The sequence below is a fragment of the Micromys minutus genome (genome assembly GCF_963924665.1).
Source record: "Micromys minutus genome assembly, chromosome: 30".
NCBI classification, from domain to species: Eukaryota; Metazoa; Chordata; class Mammalia; order Rodentia; family Muridae; genus Micromys; species Micromys minutus.
Window position 1 is genome coordinate 6485567 of NC_137965.1, and position 25759 is coordinate 6511325.

A 25759-nucleotide genomic window follows, 5' to 3' on the forward strand; every position below is an offset into this window, starting at 1 on the left:
ACTTGTGCTGGATAAACGCCTATCTAGCAGGCAGAACATGTAGAAAATTGTGGCCATTGTTTTGACAAAGTTTCTGTGACGGGATTAAGCACAGTTGCTTGTTCACAAAAGATGGGAGTAATGGGAATTGAGCTGATACAGTGTTTCCGGTTGGAAGTACAGACATGAGGTGGTAGTAACCCCCTCCCTGGAATCCTCTAGCTTTCTGCCTGTGGGGTCTAAGAGAAAGAGTAAGCAACTCTGGCTTGTGGTATTTGGCTGATGAACAGCTTGGCCTGTTTCAATGGCCATTGTTGTAGGACAAATCTCCAGGCTGTAAATTTACTGACAAGCAGAGATACAAACTGTCTGGGCAAGAAGTCATTGACACAAGTGACAAGTCACACAAAGTGGCTTCTCCATGCTCTCAAAATATGTTGTTTCTTCAGGACATCAAGCCATAATTAGTTAGTTCACAGCACTGAACAACTATAGTATAGTGTGCTTTCCCTAAGCATCTGAAACAGAAATTCACATTTCCTCCCATCTTCTATTTTCCTTAAAAGTGACTAAAGATAATTCTTCAGAAAAGGCTTATTTTAGAGAACTAATCATTCAGATCTGTGAACTTTAGCTCAGTTAATTTAAATATTTCAACAATGTACAGGTATATGCTTGAAAGTGATTGCAAATTTTATGGGTTAATAGATGCTAGTAACAAAGTTGACTTCTCAGAGTTGATTCATATGCAACCCAATCTTACCTTCTCATTACCCATTTGGCTAGTTTTACTATATGTTATTTAAATTGTATTATGGGTTTATAAATGTACATTGCTTTTTCTCTTGTAGTCTGAGTTAAAACTTAAGTTTACACGTGTAGAGATTTGCATGTCAGTGAATTCCTTCACTTTTGTTTTTGGCCTCTCTTGTAAGATTATAAACCACTGGAAGAAACACTTTCCAAAAAAAAAAAAATCCGTTTTGACAATGGGCCAGCATCCTTTTGGCTCTTCCATACCAACAACACTTGAGTCATGTTTTTTTTCTTTTTTTTTTAAATTCTCGACTTACAAACTCTTGTTTCTGTGTGTAAGAGAGTCTCAGAATCTAAATAACCTCCATGGTTCTATCATTATGTCCTTTCATCTGTAAATGTGAAAAATGTCTACCAGTCTTCCCTACATTTCTGTTTTAGAAATGTCTTTCCTTTGTTTGACCTTCTTATATCTTCATGTTGGTTGGTTTGGAAGGATAAACTAGTCATGTGATGATTCTCAGAAAGCACGACGTGAGAATTGGCTGTGGACTGCTGTCCTTATGCAGAAGTACTGAATTTTTTCCTAAATTATTGATTTTGCCTCCTCTTCCTCACCTGGGTGGAAACAGTTGATCACCCTTCAAAACTTTCAACTTCTCTAGTCGGTCCTGCGGGAACTGTACCAGATAGACACCCCTCTGGAGACTAGTAGCATTGACACAAACTCCATCCCATGCGTCATGGGCCCATGTCTTCCCTGTGTTTTGAGGGACTCCCAGGCTGTTGAGAAAGGGGAAGGCTTTCTGGCTCCAGGCTCCCACCTCTGCTGATCTCTGCCGCTGTGTGTTTGACAATGTCTCAAAACCACTGCACACGTCTTGTGGCAATTAGTTGTATGTGGAACTGACTTCTGCTTCTTTGTGTCAATACATGCACATACACAGAAATATTGCTTCTGTGGGGCATGGCTGTGGGGGAGTACCAGTTTCCTTGACATTTGATGAAAATGAAAGGAAACTGACATATAGAAAGAAAAATTGACTTTTACCACGAGATTGAAATGTTTAAACGCCCTATTTAATAAATCTCTTCTTTCATGTTTAAACATGTATATGTCGGAAGTGGATCTCATCTTCCCCGGGGACAGATCAGTGGCTTCACCTTAGGTTTTTATCCTTGTCTCATGCTTCAGTCTCATGCTTCATTGATGGAGGAGAAGGAAGTTTTTTTTTTTTTTTTTTCTTTTTTTTTTCAAGTTTTCAAGTTCACTTCAACACGGGAGATTAATGCCTCCTGTCCATCCATGTTGGTTTCTTTCCACTCTGCAAAACTCCTGACACTTTAAATTATGCCATTTAAATTCTATAAGGACTAAAAATGCTAGATACCAACCTACTTTCTGATTTCACTTTTATGATGAAAAAAACCCAACCTTATGCACACCAGGCTTTAAAATGACTATAAAAAGTCAACGCCATTCATAGCAACCGCTAACTGTTCCAGGCTGAGTATCTCTCACCTACTTCACGGTCCAGGGGCCTAGCACTGGCCGTGTTTGCACAGTGACCTCCATGTGTGCCGATGCCCTCATCCCTGCAGAAACAGGTGTCATTGTTATCATGCAAGGCACCCTGTTTCTGCTGTGGGTTCAGTATTTTCACTCTTTGGCTTACACTAGGGTTCCAAAGCTTAGATTAAGGAGATAGTGATTTGAGACAATGTGTCCCTACTTCTGCAATGATGCTTCAGTTTTCTTTCTTGTATTGGTCCACTGGAGTGTCATAAGTAGCTAGGGCAGTGGTGATGGACATGCTGCTTTTAGCCCCTGAGACTGAACTGTTCTAATGTCAACGGTGAACTTTCTAGAAACATAAAGCATCACTATCATGGAAAAGGAATAATACTTCATCATGGCTGCTTCTCGTGTTTTGTTAGGACCTTCCAAGGAGTGCCTCACAAATAGATGGAAGAAACACCAAAGTCCTCACTTTCATCACCTATATTGGCTGTGGAATATCTGCCATTTTCTCAGCGGCAACTCTCCTAACATATGTTGCTTTTGAGTAAGTATATCTCCTTCTGCCGAGCCCAGTGCTAGCAACTGAAAATGTGAGCCTGAAAATTGCCTCAGCTTCAAAAACACAATTCTATAGTTTATGAATTATGTTAGTGTCTCCCTTTTGATCTTCATGTTTTTCATAAGATCACACGGCATGAATTTTCCAGGTATAGAATTTTAAAGTACCATGCTTCTGTTGATAAAATGATTCAAGTCAGCTAGAGATTATTAGCACTTACGTAAACTCTAATGACATGAAATACTTGCTGCATTGTAAAGGTACTTGCTGCATTGTAAAGGTAAAGGCAATTTTCTTCTTGAATTGTGTGCAAGCATTCTTGAAACAGGAAACTTCTTTTAAAAAGGCATCTCTGACTCACTAAAAATCAAGAATCATCAAACAATTCTAGGGAAATTGCTTTTAAAATAAAAATGTTGGGGTAAAGGAATGGTTCAGCATCGGTGATCATTGGCTACTCTTGCAGAAAGACCTGAGGCTGGACTTTTTCACTCAAACCAAGCAGCTCACAGAAACCTGTAACTCTAGTCCCAGGGCTTTAATGCCACCTTCTGGCTTCTCTATGGCCATCCAAATGCAGGTGTACATTCATTCACAAACAGACACAAGTGTCCAAGCACAACAATTAAAATGTAAATCTTATAAATCTGGAGAAATTCCTAAGTTTAATTTTTTTTGAGTGTGGAGACTCATGTCTTTAATCCCAACACTCAAAAGGCTCAAGGCAGGAGCATCTCAATGAGTTGGAGGGCAGCCTGGGCTACATAGTGAATTACCAGGCACCCTGAGTTGCAGTAGAAGACCCTGTCTCAAGAATACCCAAGAAAATAAGTAATATAAATTCTGAGTGTAAACATTGGGGAATTTTGGAAACAACTAGAAGCCACTGTGAAATGTAAATCACATTGAAAAGTGGTTTTTAGGCAAAAACACACGAATCCCTTTACTCCTCCACTTCCCTCTCATGGGGAGTCACCCACTACTGAACGATAGAAAACATGAACTGACTCCTGAACTTAAAACATTGGTGTACCATGTTGCTCTGTGCGTGACTCTCCCTTCCCCACCCTTAGGAAGCTACGCAGGGATTATCCCTCCAAAATCCTGATGAACCTGAGTTCCGCCCTGCTCTTCCTGAACCTTGTCTTCCTCCTGGATGGCTGGATCACTTCCTTTGGTGTGGCCGGACTCTGCACGGCTGTGGCAGTCCTACTGCACTTCTTCCTCCTGGCTACCTTCACCTGGATGGGGCTGGAAGCCATCCACATGTACATTGCTCTTGTGAAAGTGTTCAACACTTACATCCACCGGTATATTCTAAAATTCTGCATCATTGGCTGGGGTAAGCCTCCCCCAAACTTCCTTCCTCATGCCCCATCCCAAAAGGCACATAGAATGCCATGCATCAGATAAGAAAATCCTGAGAAGGGACATCCTCTGCTCCCCAGCATTGTATAGTTTTAAAACTCGCACCAGTACTCACTAAATTCAGGAGTAAAGGAAAAAGCCTTAGGCCAGAGTCACCACAAACTCATTTCCCCAGCCCAGGGCCAGCCCACTCAGGGCTAAAGAAGAAGCTGACAGCCCATTATGATTCCAAATATCGTACTCATTCCTGTTGTGGAAGCTAGAAAAAGTGTTATTTTTATGTGTGTAAGCAAGATATTTACATAATTATTGCCTTGAGGGTTTCTTGTTTTGTTTTTCTGGGTTGTTGTTGTTGTTGTTGTTTTTATACCATGATCCAATCCTTAGTTGGGTATCCAAAGGCCTGGTTAGCCTGTTTAGAATCTTCTCATTGGACAACTTTCTTTATCCGGGTTTTGTGTCAAGCTGGGCACCTTAAAACTCAACCACAGTCTTCTTTAGATGGCAGTGTTCAGGGATGAGCCATTCCTTAGCTTTCTACACCCCCCTACGGGAAAGTGTGGGGTCTCTCAGGGACCTGAGGAGGTATGAACTGGCTCAGTGAAGTAGACAGAAGGATTTCTGACCCTCAGGAGAGAAAAGGAAAGACATCATACACTTGATGTTTGTCACGCCCTTCCCCTTTTCTAAAGTTTTGTTTCATATTTTTTTTAAAAAGGTAAAAGAAGCTAAATTCAGCCAGATGATGATGGAACATACCATACAGGCAGATCTCTGAGTTCAAGGCTAGCCTAGTTTACAGAGTGAGTTCCGGGACAGCCAGCGATACACAGAAAAACCCTGTCTAGAAAAACAAACAAGCAAAGAAGATGAGAAAGAGGGAGGAGGAGAAGAAAGAACAGGAGGAGGAGCAGGAACGGAAGTAGTAAACATAGTCCCCTAACCTTTTCAAACTCTGGTGACCCAATGTAGCATTGTTAACACAGTCACACTGCTGTCTGGTGCTGAATTCAGCAGAATTCTTTCTACCACAGCAAATCTCCAGTAAGCATCACTAAACCAGCAGAAGATTTGAGCATCTTATCACTAGAGAGTAGGCTTTAACTACTGCCATTTACTGTCATATGCCCCGCACTGAGGAGGCAGTTTTATTGTTGCTTTTAACCAGCCAGCTTGTTTGAACAGCATCTGTCCCGTGAGACAGTCCCAGCGTCTTCGGGGGTCTCTCAATGTCATGGTCTTTTTTATAACAGGTTTGCCAGCCTTGGTGGTGTCAGTTATTCTAGTGAGCAGAAAACAAAATGAAGTGTATGGAAAAGAAAGTTATGGGAAAGATCAGGATGATGAATTGTGAGTAATACATGTCTGGGGGGAGATTGTGATGGGATTTGCACTTTGTTTCCTAAAGCTAATATGTTACCATGGTAATAATAATGCTCTGATGTTGAAGGTTTTAGTTTCATCCGTAGACTCAGGTTCTTCTACCACAGATAAATCATTCCAATGGTCAGAGCTGCCCTTTCTTATTTTAATAACAGTGTACTAGATGTTCTAGAGAGTTCAGATGCTGAGATACTGTCTTCTAGACACGGAGGACTCATCCACTTTTGGAGATTCTATACTACTCTTGCTTCTGGCTGAAGTGACTCAGTGCCAATATGAGTGTTTTACAGAAAATGGCTCCCATTTCTCCATCTAAATCCTTTTCTAAATCCTTTCTTCCCAAGTTGAGGTCATTGAGATTAATGGCATTGTTTTGTTTAAGCAATTCATGCTCATATACCTCCCCAACCACATTATGGATCGTTATTGATATCTATCGATTTGAAGAATTACTGATTGCTTAATAAACATGCTTTATTATGTGAGACCTGTGGCACCTTGCATCTTTGTAAGCTTCCGGGAAGATAACATTTCTGTAACTAACGAGTTCTAAGCCTTTGTGGTCTCCCCTTCTTCGTGTTTCTGAAGCATCACTATGAACCCCCAACAAGCTGGACCTCTAAGAAGAATTCTAGAATCTTTTGGAGACTTTCAAGTTTAACAAAAATCTAGTGTCATAAACATGTGGTGTTATTTAGGGCCCTTTACAAGAAATAATACACTTTAAGCTAAGTCGCCTTTAAATTAGGGAGTATAGAATCTGTCTTTCTTAGTTGTTACAGGATTTTAAAGCTCTGTATAAAGTTCCACCATCACAAAATGTCATTTAGTGAACACTTGTTGTATGCTAGAAATCATCTTGAGTTCTAGGATCCAAAGATGTTCAAGAAAGCGTTTACCTCAGTCACCAGGATGAGGCCAATTCACTTTAAGATAAATTTAATTTCCTGAAATAATTGAATTTTTGGTACTTAAGAATTTCCTTGGCTTTAAAAAGCTCTAGCGCTTCTGCAAAGTGCATTGTTTTCCAACTTTACTCATGTTAGACTTTGCAATACAGAATTGTTTGAATTTTTCTTCCATGTGTTGGCTGATATATTTATGAAAAATCACATCTATTCCTCCTAATAAAGGCATTATAATTTACATATGCCTTATAATTGTGTGCAAGAAATGTGTATTCATGAATATTTTCATCTATAATATCTTGCTTCAGAGAGAACAGTTATATAAATAATAATTGTTTTGGATCCTGACTCCTCCATTCAACGTGACAATGACATTTAAATGAGCTAATCATAGATGACAAGGAACTAGGGAAACAGCTCACCACTACCATTGATGTTGTCACTACAAACCACCAAAGCCAAAGAGGCTCTCCTGGCCTCTTGCACACGGACATAAACTGACAGCCATGGCACCATAACCTTCACAAAAAACTCTTAACAGACTTCTGCTTCCATGTTAGTTTTTGGAATGGAAACAACACATCCAACCCTTGACAGAAAGGACAGCAAAATGCAGTGCTGAAAATCCCCGTTTTTAGAGTAAAAACACACAGGAGGAAAAGAGTCAGATGTGGTTTAGAGTCAGCCAAACAAGCCCTCATACCAACCCGAATTGAACAAACCACCTCATTTGGTTTTTAATGTTGATTTAAATAATGAGATTAAGACAGCAGCCATCCAAAACTAACCAAATGGGGGGGGGGGAGAAATAAACCAATGAAAGTATCAAAGAAGAAACTGAGGCCCACAGAAGTGAGCAGACATTTTGTGGTGCTTCAGAGAGAACTCCGCAGGTTTGTGCAAACCAGGCCAAGGAAAGCTCCCGAGTCAACAGGCTCGGTAGCCATTCTTTTATCTGACTCCTGTTTCTTTCCCTTTAAGCTGCTGGATTCAGGATCCCGTGGTGTTTTATGTGAGCTGTGCCGGGTACTTCGGAGTCATGTTCTTCCTGAACGTCGCCATGTTCATTGTGGTCATGGTACAGATCTGTGGGAGGAATGGAAAGAGAAGCAACCGGACGCTGAGAGAAGAGGTCTTAAGAAACCTTCGAAGTGTGGTCAGCCTGACCTTCCTCCTGGGCATGACATGGGGTTTTGCTTTCTTTGCCTGGGGGCCCTTAAATATTCCTTTCATGTACCTCTTCTCCATCTTCAATTCATTACAAGGTAAGATGAATGGTCCCTGAGCAGAGGCTGCTTTCTAATTTTATCAAATTTGCAGACAGCTTTCCTTTGGGCAGCACAGATTACGTTTCTGTTACTACTCCTGGTACTGAACATAGTGCAAGTGGCCATTCGTTCACAGGCTCTTCATAGGTAAAGAGGGAGAACATTAGTTGGCTTTTTTTTTTCTTTAGCAGTAATTCCCAGACATGTTAGAAGAGTGTTTGGTACATGGTTGGCAATCATTAAGTTTACCGTCATGTGAGGGAATACAGAGAAGGTCAAGGGTTAGCTGAGAGCCTGAGGAGAAGTTTAAGGGACAAGTCATGCCTTTGTCCTCTTTCCAGTTTAGGGACCTACCGCTGCTCTTCATGTGAACTGTGCAGGTGTTCTATTCGTGGGCAGCACAATTCAGCCAGCCACCATAGCTCCCCGGGCTTACAAATCTGAGGCTAATTCAGAAACTTGTCCTTCTGAGGCATAGAAATTAATTCAGCCTATCCATCATACCAACGCTATGTTTTGGAGAAAATTCCAAACTATCTTCTTCAAGAATCTTGTCACCCTATATATATATATACATCCATGTATATGGGCTGGGGGAGGTCTTGTTATGTAGTAATAGCTAGTCTGGGCTTGATACTTAGACCAGAGGCTGGCCTCTAACTTGCTGAGATCTACCTTCCTCTGCCTCCCCAGTGGCGAAGTGCATTAAATGTCTGCACCAACACATCTGGGCGTGCAGTCAGTCAATGTTTGATTCCATTACATACCCTCTAGCGTGTGTCTACTCGTCTTCTCTAAAGGGATTCATACCAGTTATACCTTGAAAATTAAATGCTATTTTTTCCTTTGTGCTGAAGACTAAACCTCAGGCCTCATATATGTTTAGGGGTCTGAGTTCCTCTCAAGTCTTTTGAGAGCATTCTTTAAGACACCAAATATGCTCTATCCTTATGACCAAACTCTCTCATGTGCTCAAGCACCTTGAGGTCCACACATCATCAGAAATTAGATGTCACAGTCTAAAATCTCTCTCTCCCTTTTCCTCCTTTTCTCCCTCTTGCCCCTCCCACCCCCTGTGTTTGTGTGTGTGTGTGTGTGTGTGTGTGCATGTGTGTGTGTTTGTTTCACTGTTCAGTGTCAGCTGGCCTTAAACTCAAAATTCTACTTCAGCCGTCTAAGAGCTGGGATTACGGGCCTCCACCACCCTGGCCCTCATATTTCTTATTGGCAATGAGAACCCTAGCAATAGCTCACAGCTCACCTGCAGCTCCTCTGGTGTTTCCACCGTGAGGGAGGAGTGGAACGAGTGTAAGCCGGGGTAGAAAGCAGGGCCACACTACCCAATACTCAGTCACTATGAGGTGTTGCCCGGTGCCGTATTCTAAGACACGTGTGCTTGTCTGAAGGAAAGTAGCAGTTACTGCTTGTCACCCGGCAACTTCTGCTAGCTTTTGAACAGAAACAATTGTCACAAAGTAGATACTCGGGGACTGCTAAAAAAAAAATAGATTATATGATGAGGGAGAGAAGAGGGCTCAGGCATGGCCTGGATCCAATCTAAGATGCCTCTGGCATAAGTACTCACTAATTAATTCAGCAAGTATATTCTCGATCATGACACACAAAACATGTAGGCTTGTTATCACAAATATGTCCTTAAGTTGGAAGCTGAAGTTGTACCGTATGCACAGTCTGCAAAGAGACCCATCCAGCCAGGGAAAGGGAATATTCACTCCTTTTTAGGATTCACTACATAAGAGTGCCCAAGTAAATATTGACCAGAGTGTCCACTCGCATTCGGAATTCCACAGTTTCATATTTCAGGATTGGACATGAACGGCATAGTTGTCTGCCAGCCCAACCTTGGTTTCACCGTTAAAATTTCCTGGCAGCCTTGGTGCGTTTCAGCGGGCACCACCGTTGTCTGTGCGGCTCCGTTTCCATTAATGGGAGTTGAGATGCCTTAGCTCGCCCAGCGTGGGTCTCCTGGTGAGAGGGAAAAATGTTGTCAGCAGTCATCAACTTCGTGTTCCTCATAAATCACCGACTTTTAAGACCGATTTTCAAGTCATACAAATTCGGGACAATTTTATTCACATCTGCTGATGTTTAAAAAAAAGAAACCACCCCATCAACAAAACTTAAACCCACAGGGCAGTGAGAATATGTCTCTATAGATGATTATTACACCCAGTCGGGCCATACTAACCCTTCCTGGAGCAGTATTTAAATCGACTTCATGGCTTTTATTGGTGAGCTAGTGTCTGCATTCAACGTGAAGCTTATTTTTGGAAAAAGTTTATGCTTTCTTAGAAGCATATAAAGTCTTGTGAGGTCGTGTGTGTCAGTAACCCCAGAGGTCAGGACACAGGAACAGATACTAAGTTTGAGGTGTGTCTTTCTGAGTTACATGAAGATGATTTCTTTTTAAAGGGGGAGGGGAGTAACCTGGTGAGACATAAAACTTAGAACAGTCTCTTTTATTTTTTTCTGGAATGAAGAGGATCAGAAGTCATATATATATATATATATATGATATATATATACATATATGATATATATGATATATATGATATTATATATATATATGATTTGATTAACTACTGTCTAAATTCTATATGATTGCCATTGCCTTTTCTACTTCTCCAACATATGGATAATTTTGACTTTCCTAATTAGTTCAACAGGTTGCAAATTTTAATCCCTACCTGGAACTTGATCCTCAGTTCTCTGTTTCCAGAAATAAAAGGCAGCATTAGTCAGATATGCCCAGGCCATTACACATATGGGAATGTGGGAACATAGTAAGTATATTGTCCAGATGTGCAAACAGCTGCTGCAGAGAACACAGGAAAGGATTGTGGTCCAACATCTAGCTTCCTGGAGCACCAGGAATCATGTATGTTTGCGGGCCACATGGGAGTGAATGGGACACTCTGATCTAACATCTGGTCAGACTGAAAGGCAGGAACTTAAGATACAGGACAGAGTCTCCCTGCTAACAAGTAAACTGATGGTGAGAAAAGATAATGACCTTCCCAAGATCTGACAGTGAGGCTTTTATAACGTATACATATATAATATTCACACATGTATGTATATATAACTATGAATGAAAACCTAACAGCACATTAATAGGGTCTTGACAGGCATCACAGTATTAAAAGTATCATTGTCAATAGAAACTGAGAATCAAATCAAATCCCAAAGCTAATCCCAAAGCATATCTCTTCTGTTCCTGCCAGTGCTCTTACCGGGGATGTGAATATCTATGTCCATTGGTTAAAACTAGTAAACGTACTGTCAGTAGGTTGATGGGAATTTAATTTGCTGTCCAACAGGTGCTGTCAATATACACAATCCCATTGGTTGGCTAAGACAGTAGGTTACATTTGAGCGACATTAAGTTGAATGCCACCGACTCTCCCTTGGCCCATTAGGAGTCTCATGGAACTGAGTGTGTGTCACAATAACACACAGAAGGTACAGGGCAAAGATGGAGTACTACTATATATAATTTCAACTCCACACACTTGCAGTGACATCAGGCAGAATGAAACACCGCACCTCACAAGGAAATTCATTACTCATCCTTTGAGTGGACTTTTTTTTTTTTTTTTTTTTTTTTTTTGCCACAGAGAAATAATTTTGTAAAGGGTATCTTTGAAGTATAAAAGGAAGACTCAAAACACAGTTTCCAGAAACAGCCATAAACCCAGCTTAACAACAGCGGGCTTTGAGTAACAAGAGAATCCGGGAGGTGTTCAGTCTTTGGAGCCGACTCACTCGGCTTAAAAGCCATCGGGACTATTTCTATGTAGCACGCATAGCCTCTTCTTCCCAAATAGCTAGTTTGGTGAGTTATTGACTGACTTTCCCACCAAAACCCCACAACACAGTCACGATCTAAGAGGCGAATTGCCCACTGCAGCTGCTTGACCTGCTCCTATACCCTTCAAGTTGTTTACGTTTATGTTAATGTTCACGTCTTCCCTCTGTTTCTATAGGTTTATCAGTCACACTCAGACAAGACAAATGGCTTTTTTGTTTTTGGGAGTTTTTATTTTGTCCAAATTTATTGCTGACTTTTTGGGAAATACCAATGGCCTTTATTTATTTTTTAAAAGATTTATTTATTATGTATAAAGACATTGTAGCTGTCTTCAGACACACCAGAAGATGGCATCAGATTTCATTACAGATGGTTGTGAGCCACCATGTGGTTGCTGGGATTTGAACTTGGAACCTCTGGAAGAGCAGTTAAGTGGTTAAGTTCTCTTAACCACTGAGCCACCTCTTCAGCCACCGATGGCCTTGAGATAGAAGAACACTCAAAGATAAACGCTCACAGGTATCATTTTTCTCACCATCTGGACTTGCATGAGACCCTTTGGAAGGGTGACAGGCGGCCACTTACACCAACATGGATTTTACACCACGATATGTAGAGAAACTCGTTCTAACATTTAAAAACAAAAACAAAACAAAAAAAAAAAAAAACCCTTTTTTGATAATTAAGCTCAACATCTAAGAAATTGCTACTCATTTACATATACTCCTGGATGCTGTCTCTGCCTGAGCCACACAAAGAGAGTGGATTCTATATGGCAGTTAAATATTCTAGTCAAAATATCTTTCCCCTCCCACAAATAGTTAAATAGCTCCATAAGCGTCAAGGTTAAACACAAGTCATATAATACACAGCCAATATTATGTCAGGGTTCCTCAACCCTGCTCCTCTATTTGTCCTGGTATTTCCTCCTGTGAGTGTTTTGTTATCCCTTCTAAGAAGGACTGAGGCATCCTTCAACAGAGGAATGGATACAGAAAGTGTGGTACATTTACACAATGGAGTACTACTCAGCTATTAGGAACAGTGACTTCATAGCTTAATTTTTAATACTGCTTACTAAAAAGGCTTAGAATACAATGTGGATTCAACCGCATTTCTCACAGCTGGCCATTAAATACAGGAGTTACATTTTCCTGAAAATAGGTGCTTTATCATTCACTATTTGATTGGCTTGAATTTACATGAGAAATATTTGTTGCTGCAAAGAACACAGCAACCTACAAGGAGACGCTTATTTTGATTTAGTATGAAAAATGTGTCTCACGGCAAAAAAAAAAAAAAAAAAAATCAATGATTTTTATAAATATAATACCTCCAATTTTCAAATAAAATCTTCAATAAGTTTTCATTTCTCAAGATTATTACCTATTTTTTGATCACAGCTTATTGTAGAAAATGGAACTTTAATGTGACTTTTGCCTATCATGTAATGTTAGAGGAGATGGGTCAGATTTTAATTTGAACTTACTTGATGCCCATGAATTGACAGTAAATTTACAGAGATGATTAAAAATGCAATGCCATTTCTTGTTATATAATTGTGATGTAGACTAATGATACCTAAGCTATTTTTAAAGAGTTTTCTTGTGTGGGTGTTTTACCTAGAAGTATGTCTGTGTACCAAGTGTGTGTCTGATGTCCTCAGAGACCACACGCCAGCATCAGATGCCCTGGACAGTTGTTAGTCCCCATGTGGGTGGTAGGATTAAACTGAGATCCTCTGTAGCAGCCAATGCTCTTAACCACTGAGCCATCACTGATCCTTGGTTTTATAATCGTCAAAAATGGTTCACTATGACAGTTTATCTTTGAACTCATTCTTTCTAACTACAGTTGGCATGTGAGTCTCAAAATAACCTATAGTTCAGCTCCCCCAAAACGTCCAAAATTCAAATTTAAAGCCTAGTTCTTTTCCAATGAAATGTCTGCTGAATATTTACTGAGAACATCACAAAGTTTTTTTCTTCCATTTATACGATATGTAATACCAAGTATTGCCAAGAGAATATTTATAGAATATGAAGAAAAGCAATGTCCACAAAATTTCACCTTCTGCTCTCAAATGGTAGATAATCATTTGTTGTGGTAAATATTACAACGACAGCTTAACCTTTTATTGCCCCCCACCCCCGCGGTCTCTGTGGACGCTGTTCTTGTGTGGAGCCAAGCTCAGGGACTCTGTCACACAGTCCGCAAACTGCACTCTCCACCTCCACGAGGCTCCCTTCCCGGGCGGTTCACTCCGCCAACCTTACTGCTTCTGTTTTGGGTGAACATGGGTACCACCTGAGAAGCCAAATTACTATAGAAAAGGATGTTTGATCCTAGCAGACATCAGTTGCCAACAGTTCCTCAGCTGGGGGTGGGCCATGGTGAGCACCTCCATGTTGAGATTTTTGTCTGACTTTATCTGATGCAGTTCTTGTGTATACATCAGAGCCACTGTGTGTTCATGTGTGTAACTGCCATGTTGTGTCCACACTACACTGTCTTGCTATAGTCATCTATTTTCTCTTGCTTAAAATCTTTCCATTCCTTTTTTGCTGAGGATCTCTGAGCCTTGGGTGGAGAAGCAACAATACACATGTCCCATAGGCTTGAGTACTTTGCAGTCTCTTACTGTTTGAACATTATGGGTCTCAGATGAACATTGAGAGATGCACTAATCTCTGCATATTACGATGAGTCATTAGGAGCTAGTTTAATACTATCTCAAGTGAGGAGAATGTCCAGATAGTAGGGGGTTCTCCTCTAGGACTTATGACCTGTCTAACCATGGATTCTTGGCTGATGATGGTGCCAGGTGTAGGTTTTATCTTTTGGATAAAGCCTTAAGTCGAATTAAAAAGTGATTGGTTATTCTCATGACAAGTGTGCCCACTTGCACCCAGTGGAAATACCATGCCACACCAGTCATTATTGTAATTCCCAGTGTTCACAGCTGGGTAAACTAACATTATTTTCTGCCTTGGTAACATGCTTAGAACCTTCCAGCTATGTGAAAGCTAGACAGTGGAGGCGAAGCTTCTGATCAGAACAAGTTTGATGTAGAACTTCCTTAAGCTACCTGATAGAACACTTCAGACAAAAAAGTGGGCTACTAACCATAATCACATGAGCAAAAGAGTAATAAATGATATTGTAATGAGACAACATAGTTACATAACCAAACCTAAAGTTACATGATTGTTGTAGAATTTATTTAATTCCAACCTGAGATTTCTACCCTATCTTTGACCATTTAATTCCATGATAAAAGACACACAACTTTTGTTATTTATAATAAGCCTTAATCAGCACTAGAGCTAGGCAGGTATCTACACACTGACAATCTATTTCCCACCAATAACTCTGAGTTATTACTATGTTTCATCGGGGCTGCTCTTAACTCCAATTGGCCAGCCACCAGAACAATTCTTTCTTGATTCCTAACCCATGCCCCAGTTTTGCCTCCCTGACCCATGATCCCAGACTCAGACCCAAATTACACTTTCAAATACCTTGGCCATCTAGCTAGGCTCTACTCTGACTATATCATAACTAAAGATGCCCATTTATTTTAACCTGTCACATGGCTGGTTACCTGTGATCAGGAACCATGTGTTCATGTGTTAATTTCCTCCCCTCTTTTCGAGCTCCCTTGCCCAGTCTCCTTCCCTCCCAGAATTCTTTCTCCTTCTAATATTCCACCCCAACTTCCTGCCTAAGCCATAGGCCATAGGCTTTTTAATAAATGTGAGGCGTCCATATAATACACAGATGATCTGTAGGAATGATAGCCAGGATATTACATTTCTGGTGTCTGTGGATATTTAATGTCTTTGGAGCTAGTGAGATAGGTCATTAGGTAAAGACTTTGGGCAAAGCCTCATGAATTGATTTCATTCCTGAGACCTGTGTGATGTATTTTTTAGTTTACCACAAATTTTTAATAGGCTAGTCCTCCTATTAAAAATCAGTGACAAAAAGATAATCGGTACATTAGATATTAGCACTACTCCACAGTCAGAAGAGACAACAGTCCTCACTTCTGGACTGTGCTCAGTGCTCTCTGATGGATACAGGGAAGCTAAGCACATAAGAAAACATCCAGAGTCATCTAACTAACATCAAGACTAGAAGAGAAATCTGACAATCTTCACGTCTCCTGTCACGAAATCACGTCATTTATTCTAAAATATGATTGTGAATCACATGGCATTCAGATAGTAACTACTGCATATAAACTTGGTCATATTTTGCAAACAACTATACATATTACACTGTTGTAAGTTTCTTATGCCAGCTTCTCATACCTTACTTTATTGATTATTGATTATTAGTGTATGTATATATGCTTGAAGAGAATACCCATGTCCTATGGCATGGCATGGCAGAAATAGCGTTACAGAGATGGTCCTTTGCTTTCTGCCTTTACATGGGTTCTGAGGATCAAACTCAGGTCTTCAGCCTTGTGTGTCAAACGCATTACCCACCGACTAATCTCTTTACCTTGCCCACACATTTTTAATCACATAAGCTACAGTAGAATTTAGTTTTCATAATAAACACTCTGTGTTCAAAAGCTACAGTCCCTTAACAATACTGTAATAACTGCTTTTATATGGCTCCCCACAGATCCTTAGATCCATGAGTTCAAGGGTCAGCCTTCTTCTTGAAAATTCCCAATGTCACGATCAGTGCTCTACAAATGGTCACTGAGCAAGTTAACCTTCTAGAAACTTCCCTTCACATCCCCTGCACTCCAAGATTCTTAGAGGTTCCATTCAAGCCCACATCTTCTGCCAGGTCCTTCCTTGTGCAGACTCCACCATTGCAACCAGTGTAACATGAAACAGGGCATTGCTTCAAAATTCACTTGCGTGTCTTTCAGAAACGTTTGCTTTCAAAGTATTTTCACTGTAGTCCTATCTTTTAATTTGCATAGAACTCAGTCTGCTCTGTTTTTATTTGGTTTTGTTTTGTGACAAGGTCTTTCATTGTAGCCCAGGCTGGCACTGAACTTATCTACTTAGCTAAGTCTTCCCAGTTTGGGGTCCAACCCTACTGAATCACTGTCAACTAGTATAAATTCATACACACGTGTGTGTGTGTGTGTGTGTGTGTGTGTGTGTGTGTGTGTGTGTCTGTGAGTGTGTGTATATACACGCATACACGCATGCACACATGGGCCTGCAGCTCTATAGACATAAGGATGATATTGGATGTCTTACTTGCTTTCTACTTTATTCATTGAGGTAGGATCTCTCACTTGAACCTAAAACTAATCAGTAAAACTGTCTGGCAAGCCAGCTTGCTCTGGGGTTGCTATGTCTGTACCATCACCCTGACTACCTGGCACCTATAGAGGATATAGGGATTTGACTCCTGTCTTCCTGCTCTTACAGCAGGTGTTTTACTCACTGAGAAATCTCCTTAGCCCCTACATAGGTCTCATTTCTAACTCCATACTTCTAATCCTATCTCGTCCCTTAGAATGAGTATATGTTCACTTAATGAACACAGGCTAGACTCATCTTATTAGCCTCGTTGCTATGATCCACTCATTAAGGAAACATTCATGTGCTGTATGATTCCTGGCATCATTCCAAAAACACCTACAGCACAAGGACAGACAGACAAACCACTGTATGTTGGAGCTGTATTGTCCACTAGGAAAAAATAACCAAACAAACCAATGACTCTACAAGGAACACAGGAGCACCATGTACTGATGAGTGCACACAAAAGAGGACACGTGGAGAGTAAATGAAGGATGAATTATAACTTCAGACAGTAACCACTAGGTAGTGCTTGCTCATCTGAGACAGGTGACTATTATTAAATGACCTGAAAGTGTTCAGCATGTTGTGGGACAAGAACAAGCCTAATACACACTGGCAAACAGAAGAATATTCAAGCGCTTTGGTCATAGCCAGAGCTTCTGTTAAGTTTGAGATGGATGCAGCTAACAGAGATCCAGCCAAGGCAAGACGTCCTAGAAGCTGCGTGGGTCGGAATGCTGTGTTGGGGCAGAGATGGGAATAAAGCCAATGATGGAAATCATCACCGAGTCTTGGGAGTGTGGTTAAGTCACAAGGAATTCTGGACAGTCAAAAGCAATCAGATCTGTGTCCCTGCCCTGAATTCTGAGCCTCTCTTTTCTTGACTGCCTACACCGAGCCCATTCCTTAAGATCTTTGTACCCCAGCGATGGTCACTTAGTTATGAAGTCTTAAGAGAATTTCTTATAATTAATAATGATGTGCTCTTTGCGTTAAGTATCCTCATGGTCTCTTGCCACAGGTTTATTTATATTCATCTTCCACTGTGCGATGAAGGAGAATGTTCAGAAACAGTGGAGGCGTTATCTTTGCTGCGGCAGATTCCGGCTAGCAGACAACTCAGGTACAGGCCCGGGGTTAACTGGATTTATTTGGCAAAGCAGTTGAAACCAATGACCTTCCTCTTTGCTCTGTCATAGCGGCCCAACCCCACCAAGAGTGCCTTTCAAACAAGAGCCGTGAGGATACTGAGTTGCCATCTTGGATTGTTGGGGCTAGAAAATGTCTGAGCACATCGAACCCTTTCCTTGAATACTGTGTATAAGAAACATGACATCTAATTTGACAGTTTTGACATCTAATTTGACAGTTCCTATGCAGGGGTGCTCCATACTAGATCCACGTTGCCATTTTTCAATTCTCAAAAAAAATTTGCATTTTTGGCGAAGAGACTGTTCTTAGGATATATAACATTTGGAGGAAGCTGTCGCTAACTTTTTAAATGCTTCCCACCTGTAGGGCCCAGAAGTGAGATATCACATAACATGCACAGCTTCAGAGCAAGACTCCCCTCCCTCATTGCTTTCCCATGTCAGTCTCTTAAGTCACCGTGAATACCAGGAAACCGGCTGTTCTGGGTAGATTAAATGACCTGGTGATGGATTTGGGGACAGCTTGCATGTTCTGTTCTCTGTTCTTTGCAGACTGGAGTAAAACAGCTACCAATATCATCAAGAAGAGCTCCGATAACCTGGGGAAATCTTTATCTTCAAGCTCCATTGGCTCCAATTCAACGTATCTCACGTCCAAATCCAAATCCAGCTCCACTACCTATTTCAAAAGAAACAGCCACTCGGGTGAGTCACGGTTAGCCTGCCCAGCTTCCCTTGGCTTCATTTCCCTTTGGCCATTTTCATCTCAAAACTGACTTATAATCATGGGAGGATCCCCAGTGCCTGCGAGAGGGCTGGCTTAAGATTTACCTAAACCATCCTGTCCAGCTAAAGACTTTATGCACCGGCTTTGTGAATTTTAAGTTGAAAGTACTTTTGAACCCAACTACATCTTCATGGTTACCACATCACCCGCTCTTATTATTATTACTGTAACTTCAAAAGTTGGACTTGAACCGTTTTACCCCCCTTTTTAAATTGTGGCCATTTTGCTTTAAAGCCATTTTTATTTAAAAATATAGACACCAAATTGCAAAGCATTTCAACCCAGTATGAAAGTTGCCGGTACATAAAGAGAAACGTGGGTTGGGGCAGGGAAAGCATGACATGGAATGAATGTTTCATTTAAGACTTCATTCCCTGACCACTGGAACCGATGAGGAACAGTAAGTGGCTGCTACCCCTTAAGTTGCCAATCCAACAGGAAAGAATAGAGAGCTTTCATAAAGTGACCAGGACTGTCAGAGGCATTGCCATTGTTTATGTCCTGTTTGTCCACGATCTGACACTAAGCGTATACACAGATAATCCTGAAGACAGCCGGGAAATAAAAGACTGAGGTTGCATTGCTTGACTGTGAGATGTCAGAAAGGTCTCAACATTTTCCTTCAAAGAGAAGTGATAAGATTTCTAGGTTCGGATGCCGGTTAAACCCCCAACAGACAGGTGTAGTGTCTTAGCACACGCTATGGTAGATCTGGGATAGCGTAATGGAAACAGTTTTAAAAGGTTGACTCTAGTAAGTCATTACACGTGTGACCAGAGGTGAGCAACAGAGGAAAAGCTAGTGTTTGATACTTTCCTAGATAGGCGTGAGATGTACCGTGTCTACAGCAGCAACTCAGGTTGCAAACAGTTCATTTGCAAGTCTGAGTGCCCACCAGTTGGTGGGACGGCCCTCTACTGAGGATGTTTGGGGTGTGCAGAAAGCCAGCCCATAACCTCAGAAATATGTAGTTGGGTTATTTCTCGGAATTGATCTAGACATTCATATGTTTATGGTGTAGATAATTTCTCCTAAGAGAATCCCTTCAACAAAAGTGGAAATTCAGGTAACTTCTGCTTTTATTTATTTATTTATTTATTTATTTATTTATTTATTTGGATGCATGAATTTGTACAAGGTAATGAGAACATCTGCATGGATTATGCTAAGGTTCTTGCCGCACCAGCAAAAGTGGCTTGCTCTTTACGGTGCTTCCCAGCTAGCACACCAGTACTCCTGCCCTGAGCTGGATTCTGAGACTTCTCACAGTGGGTTCTGCCAGCTCTTCGCTGCATGGGGTGTGCAAGTGGCGCTTTCTAGGAAATGTACCATGCTCTGGATGAGGGGTTACTTATCATGTAACATAATGGTCAAAGTGGGGGGGGGGAGGCAAAAAAAGAAATGCTTAATTAACATTTTTTATTTAATGTGACTTTTTAAACTTTTCATTGTTTCTTGGATTATTGGGTGTGTCATGGTACATTCTTAGAAGTCTTGAATGAAAGAAATGTTAATTGCAAGCTGCTTTGTGGTGATTTTTTTTTTTTTTTTTTATCTGCTTGAAACTTCAATCCAAAAAAAAAAAATGGTTCCTATCTCTAGCCCCTGGGTTTCACGAATACAGCCTAAATCTTCGTCACACATAATGTGATGTTTAAGGAGTAGCCATGGATAACATGTATGTACAGGATGCATTGAATTTACACACGGTTTTACTCTATCAGAGTATGACGAGCCACCAAGGAGAACCATATATTTGGAATGAGGCCAATTACAATCTGTAAAAGTACATGCCTTTGGAAAACTGTTCAGGAACCAGAAGGGATGCATCTTCAACATTTCTCTGAGGGCCTGTGATTTGCTACAAATGTCAAGCACAAATTCTTTGCTTTTATATTTCATTTTTATATTTCATTTAATGAGGAAATCTTCAACAGGAAACCAGTGGCTAGTGAATCTGTGAACCCAAAACGGAGCCCCAATCAACCAACTTTCAGAGAGCCACAGAGGCAGGACTTTGTATGGGACTCCTCCAGGCTCTTTCTAATCAGTGCTAGGACGTGCTTTATTCCTTCTGTCAGCCCATCTGCCATCTTCCAACAAGTCATCTCCCCTTCCCCCCGGTTTCCTTTAGTATGGGATGAGTCCGTGTCCGGCATGTTTGCCCTAATACAGAGCAGTAGACCCCATGACGATGATGTGGACTCTGAATCTCACTGACATATTATACAGGTCATTTCATAGATTGGGCCCATTTTATTCAAAACATAAAAGCAAACACTCCGAGCTGGCCATTGAAATCAGAGTTTGGGGATAACTTTTTTCTTGCTTCTCTCACTAAACATAGAAGAGATATGACTACAGTAAAGCAATGTATTTTCTTTATCGTCACTCTGAAATCTATAATTTGGTTAATCTGGGGCAAACCATCTCCCCAAGCGCAGTCACTGATCATATCCATGGACGCACAAGGATTTACGTTGGTAGCAAGGATGGCATGGGTTTCAAATTTTAGACCCTTGTCTGAGTTATTTTTAGAGTTTCTGAGTCTGTGGGAACATAACATGTGCTCACCCAGTACCGAAAACTCTAGAAATGTATTTAGTGGTCCTTCATTGCTATACATTTCTCTGGTGTTGTTGCTTTCGAAGTGTTTCTGGAGAAGAGTATTTTGATTTTATAAGGTGCTAGTGCCTCTGTTGGTTCCCATTCATGTTTCAACAAACAGTCTAAGGAACTGGGCTCCACACAGCCTTCCATGTTTATTTTGATTGACATTGACTCCCCAAAGGCATTTAAATTCAGTCTTGTCAAGTGTTTTTATGACGGTGTCGACCTTCCATCAGTAGAGTACAGTAAGTGTCCTTGTCATAAACTCAGACGCAGCTCTCCGCTCGTTTTCCCAACTCTATGCTATTTATGAAATATATCTTACATATCACATCTTTTTTAAAATGAATGTTCCAACATACTTCATTCAGTTTTTAATCTCACTTCTGATTTTGGAGCTGTTTAGTGTATACATTTTTTTAAATTCAACCGTTTAATTTATGAGTTCTGAAAAATGACATTTTGAGGAATATTTTTAAAATCCCATGTCACAACAGAAACCACCTGAAGGCAAGTTGAGGTTCAGTGGGTGTTAGAAGTGCGCTTGAAGGTGGGAACTGCCTACTCTGTAACCCGCCAAAGAACCAAGAGCTTCCTTCTCCTTGTGTTCTTCTTGGGTGCGGTGGCCTTGGGCCTGTTGCTGCAGACTAATTTTCTTGTGTCCTTTCTTGCAGACAGCACTTTCCCAGACAAGCCCCTGTCAAAACTGACCCATGCTGGTGGAGAACAGACATCAATCATTCCTGTCCATCAGGTTATAGATAAGGTCAAGGGTTACTGTAACGCTCATTCCGATAACTTCTATAAAAACATCATCCTATCAGATGCCTTCAGCCACAGCACAAAATTTTAATGTCACCGAGAGGAGAAACAAAGGGGGAAAGCAAACGTGTCCGGAGAAGTGTGACTCTGGACAGGCAGCGAAAGCTATGCCCGGGGGATGTCCCTTGGGAAACTACAGAGCTTAGAGGACCCCGTGCTTCTTGTTAGGGGAGCGTCTGTGAGACACAGAGTCCATCTTTCTTCTGGAATACGTCTGTGACAAGCTCTGCCATCATACTTCAGAACTGAGATCACGCCGAGCCCTGCAAGGATACAGGACTTTTCAGAATGTGACCGAATCAAACTCATCAGGATGAGGGGAAAGGCACCGAAATGACAGGCCGTGAGAGGAAGAACCCCCAAGAAGAAACCTGAGTTTAGATCCCACAGTTAGGCTGGGACGTGGCCTGACTCTCATAAAGACGGTGTAGCCAACACATCAGTTACTGTTGGTGGTGACTTTGGATGCTCACGGGTTCTGTTCCAATGCTATTTTCTATGAATGTGGCAGCGTCTTTCCCTTTTTTAGCGAAATTTCAACCATAAGTAGAAAAGAATGTTTACTACTTGACCCACATATTAAACATGCTTTTTTACCCCCTCTATGATGGCAAATATTGGATGTTCATGAACATAACTTGCTAAACAAGTATTTCAAAAATGTGATCTAGTCAATATCTTGTGTGAGTTTCTCATATCTCGAGACATACAGCTTAAACATCACCATTACCCCATGCAATTAAATAAATCCAGTTGAATGTGGCCATTGCATTAAAGTGGGCCTCCTGGAACTTAAGAAGGAGCACCTCTCCTGCCCCCATTCACTGTGCAAATACCCACAGGGATGAGACTCTGTGCAATGTCCTGTCAGTGTTTAAAGAATGCACGTTTGAGACTGTGGTCCTATCCTTGTTTAAATGAGTTTAAAACATCTCAAACCACATGAACTTCAGAGACCTCTGGCTCCCCCTAGTGATAATTTTGTTCCAAGGAACACACAGCTGTCTCTGTTGATGAAAACAATTTATAAATACGTAGGTCTACAACTGCTAGTCTAAAAGCGATTTGCACTGAGCTCTCCGATCAGAGTGCGTGAGACCCTAAGGAGAGATGGAGAGATATTCTACTCTAGTGTAATGTGTAGGGATCAGACTGTGGCATACAAGTCCTGTTAAACTGTCCTAAGCAACGTGTGCTTGCTTGTCGGTGAGGGCGTGGGTTGAGCCCAAGTGATGGAATCCTATTTACAGGCCTCAGTGCATGCTGGCTTTAGCCTTGCTTGGGGTTCTCTGGGACGTTTCCAGGTTTCCAAGACAGCAGAGTGACAGCAAAGGAAGATTTGTAGCAGAGCCAGCCGGCTAGAAGGCAGAGGCCAGCTGTGCAGGAGGCAGGCCATGGTTGGCTATGGCATAGAACGTGCAGGCTTTGAAACAGCTGACAGGTCCCCCTGTCTCTCTGAGTGTCAGGCGTGAAGCTGTTTGCCCGGTTGTAAGACATGTCAATACAGCATGGCTGTGGGTTCTTCTGGGTGTTCGTTCTTGTACCAACCTTGACTGCCATCTTGACAGACCTGAACTTTGCTGTCCCTGGTTCTCACAAAGGAGGAGGCCATGTAGGAGAAAGTAGTGACTTAGTCTTAAGGTGACTAAGATTCACCTCAGTAGAGCCAATCCTTTTCTCTGAGCTTATATTAGCAGGCTGCTCATTGTACTAGAGGATACATATAGATAAAATTTAATCTCAATAGACACTGCATATTGATATAGCCACCCCCCCAAACTTAGGTGTTCATGGTAGATTGTCATCACCTTTCTACTGTGACATTTCTGCACAAAGTGAATGTTTAGCTAATAGACATTATGATCTAACTTCAGGAGTGGCTTTGCTTTTTGATTTCTTCTTACCTACCTTCAGATCTGAGAAAATCTTTTTTATTTTCTCAGACTTGACAATAATGCCAGCTCCATTATAAACATCTCCAATAACCAGGTAAGAAAAGAAAAAACACTGACGAAGCAACAGACTAAATATATTTGAAAGTGGATTTAAAAGTGGTCCAGATTTTGCCTTCAGTTCCAAGTCTATGACTCTCATTTGCCCCCTCAGAAGGATGGGGCAGGGCTCCATGGAAAAGCCAAAATTCAGGCTCCACACAGCTGTAAAACAGCACCAATCCAGACTCCGGCCAGATGCTTCCCACCCTCTCTATTCACTGTGTGTTCGAGTTTTAGCCTCGGGTCCCAAGTTACCCTCCATTCTTGTCACTGTTTATTCCCGTGTAGAGTGTCATTGGCAGTGTCCTTCCTGTACATATTTATTTATTTGTGTTGATGTCACTTTGTTTCATACCTTAGCTTTCTTCTGCCCAGCTTTATTGTTTTAATTAACCACCCATTAGACAGACTGGGTTTTTTTTTTTTTTTTTCCTTGAAAAGAGTTGTGAAACGGTTTTCTGTAGCAATGTCATTGAAAATGACAGATGAAACAACTGTGAGGGCAAACTCGAATTAGCAGCAAGAAACTGCTGAAGCTGATTTGCCATTTTACTGAAATGGAAAATGATGTTTTTTTTTTTTTCCAAATAAATACTTATATTGTTCATGTTCCAAATTATTCGGTTCCTTTATGAGGGAGCGTTTCTATTTCTGCCTCTTAAATAGGGAAAAAAAACATTATTTGACAACTGGAAAGTAACCCTGCCACCAATAAATCCAATGACATGGGGCGACTTTGCCAACACACTAGGAATGAATATATGAGGAAGGTCCAGGGCCCGGGATTAAGTCACTCTGACATTAGAGCTTCTTAGGGTAACTGATGCAGAGCCAGACTGTGCGGCAGCTTAAACATAACTTAGGCTTTCTTTTTTTTCCTTTGAAGAAAAACCTAAAGCATCCAAACTAAATAAATAAATAAGTAATGGAAAGGAAGAAAGAAAGCAAAGGAAAAAAGAAAAGAAGAGGAACAACGGACTAGTGTTAGGTAAAATTCAGAGCTGTACTTTTCTCACATTTAAAGTTGCTGTTTCCATGGTGGGAGACTCGGAAAATGATCAGTTTTAGTTAACCTCACTTGCATGATAGGAACAGAGGTACCCCACTTCCTTTTTCCTCTGGTAACTTAGAATCATTCCTTTCTGTGGAGCCAAGGCCAACTTGGCTCATGATCTTCCTCAGCAGAGTGTGCACCCAGCACAGAGTTGTCAGCCTCCTTGGCAGGTCACTGCAAGACCAGACCTTCTGAGCCAAGGTTCACAACTGTGGGCCAAGTCATGTTAAAAAAACAGGAGTTGCCCAAGGGCCATCTGCAGACCTGGGTGATCAGGTCGTGTCTGAAAGCCTGTGTGAGCAGCAGAGAAGAGCTCACAGGAAACTCGTGTTTGATTGCCACACCGCCCCATGTCTATAGCAGTTTTGAAGTCTGTATGAGTTGGGCTTTGTAAGTGCAGAAGCTTGGCAGGCTTTGGAGCTCCCAGTGAAAACACATGCCACTCTTTCTGATCTGAAGCTAAGCTCTCTGCTCCCACCTC

The 25759-nt window shown here is 41.2% G+C and overlaps 1 protein-coding gene across 3 annotated transcripts in view; it reads left to right on the plus strand.

Annotated features, from left to right (window-relative positions):
- The window catches only part of ADGRG6 (adhesion G protein-coupled receptor G6), a 131901-nt gene extending 107100 nt beyond the window's left edge, over positions 1–24801 (plus strand). For 2 of the 3 annotated variants that reach the window (XM_080941939.1, XM_080941938.1), the window contains exons 18-24: positions 2674–2801; positions 3890–4158; positions 5438–5534; positions 7457–7740; positions 17882–17983; positions 18564–18716; positions 22083–24801. In XM_080941939.1, the coding sequence (XP_080798065.1) occupies positions 2674–2801; positions 3890–4158; positions 5438–5534; positions 7457–7740; positions 17882–17983; positions 18564–18716; positions 22083–22261 (1212 nt within the window). In that variant the 3' untranslated portion in view covers positions 22262–24801. Of the gene's footprint in view, positions 1–2673; positions 2802–3889; positions 4159–5437; positions 5535–7456; positions 7741–17881; positions 17984–18563; positions 18717–19819; positions 19865–22082 lie in introns of all 3 variants that reach the window. The other variant, XM_080941940.1, reaches the window with a different exon arrangement.
- The last annotated feature ends 958 nt before the right edge of the window (positions 24802–25759 follow it).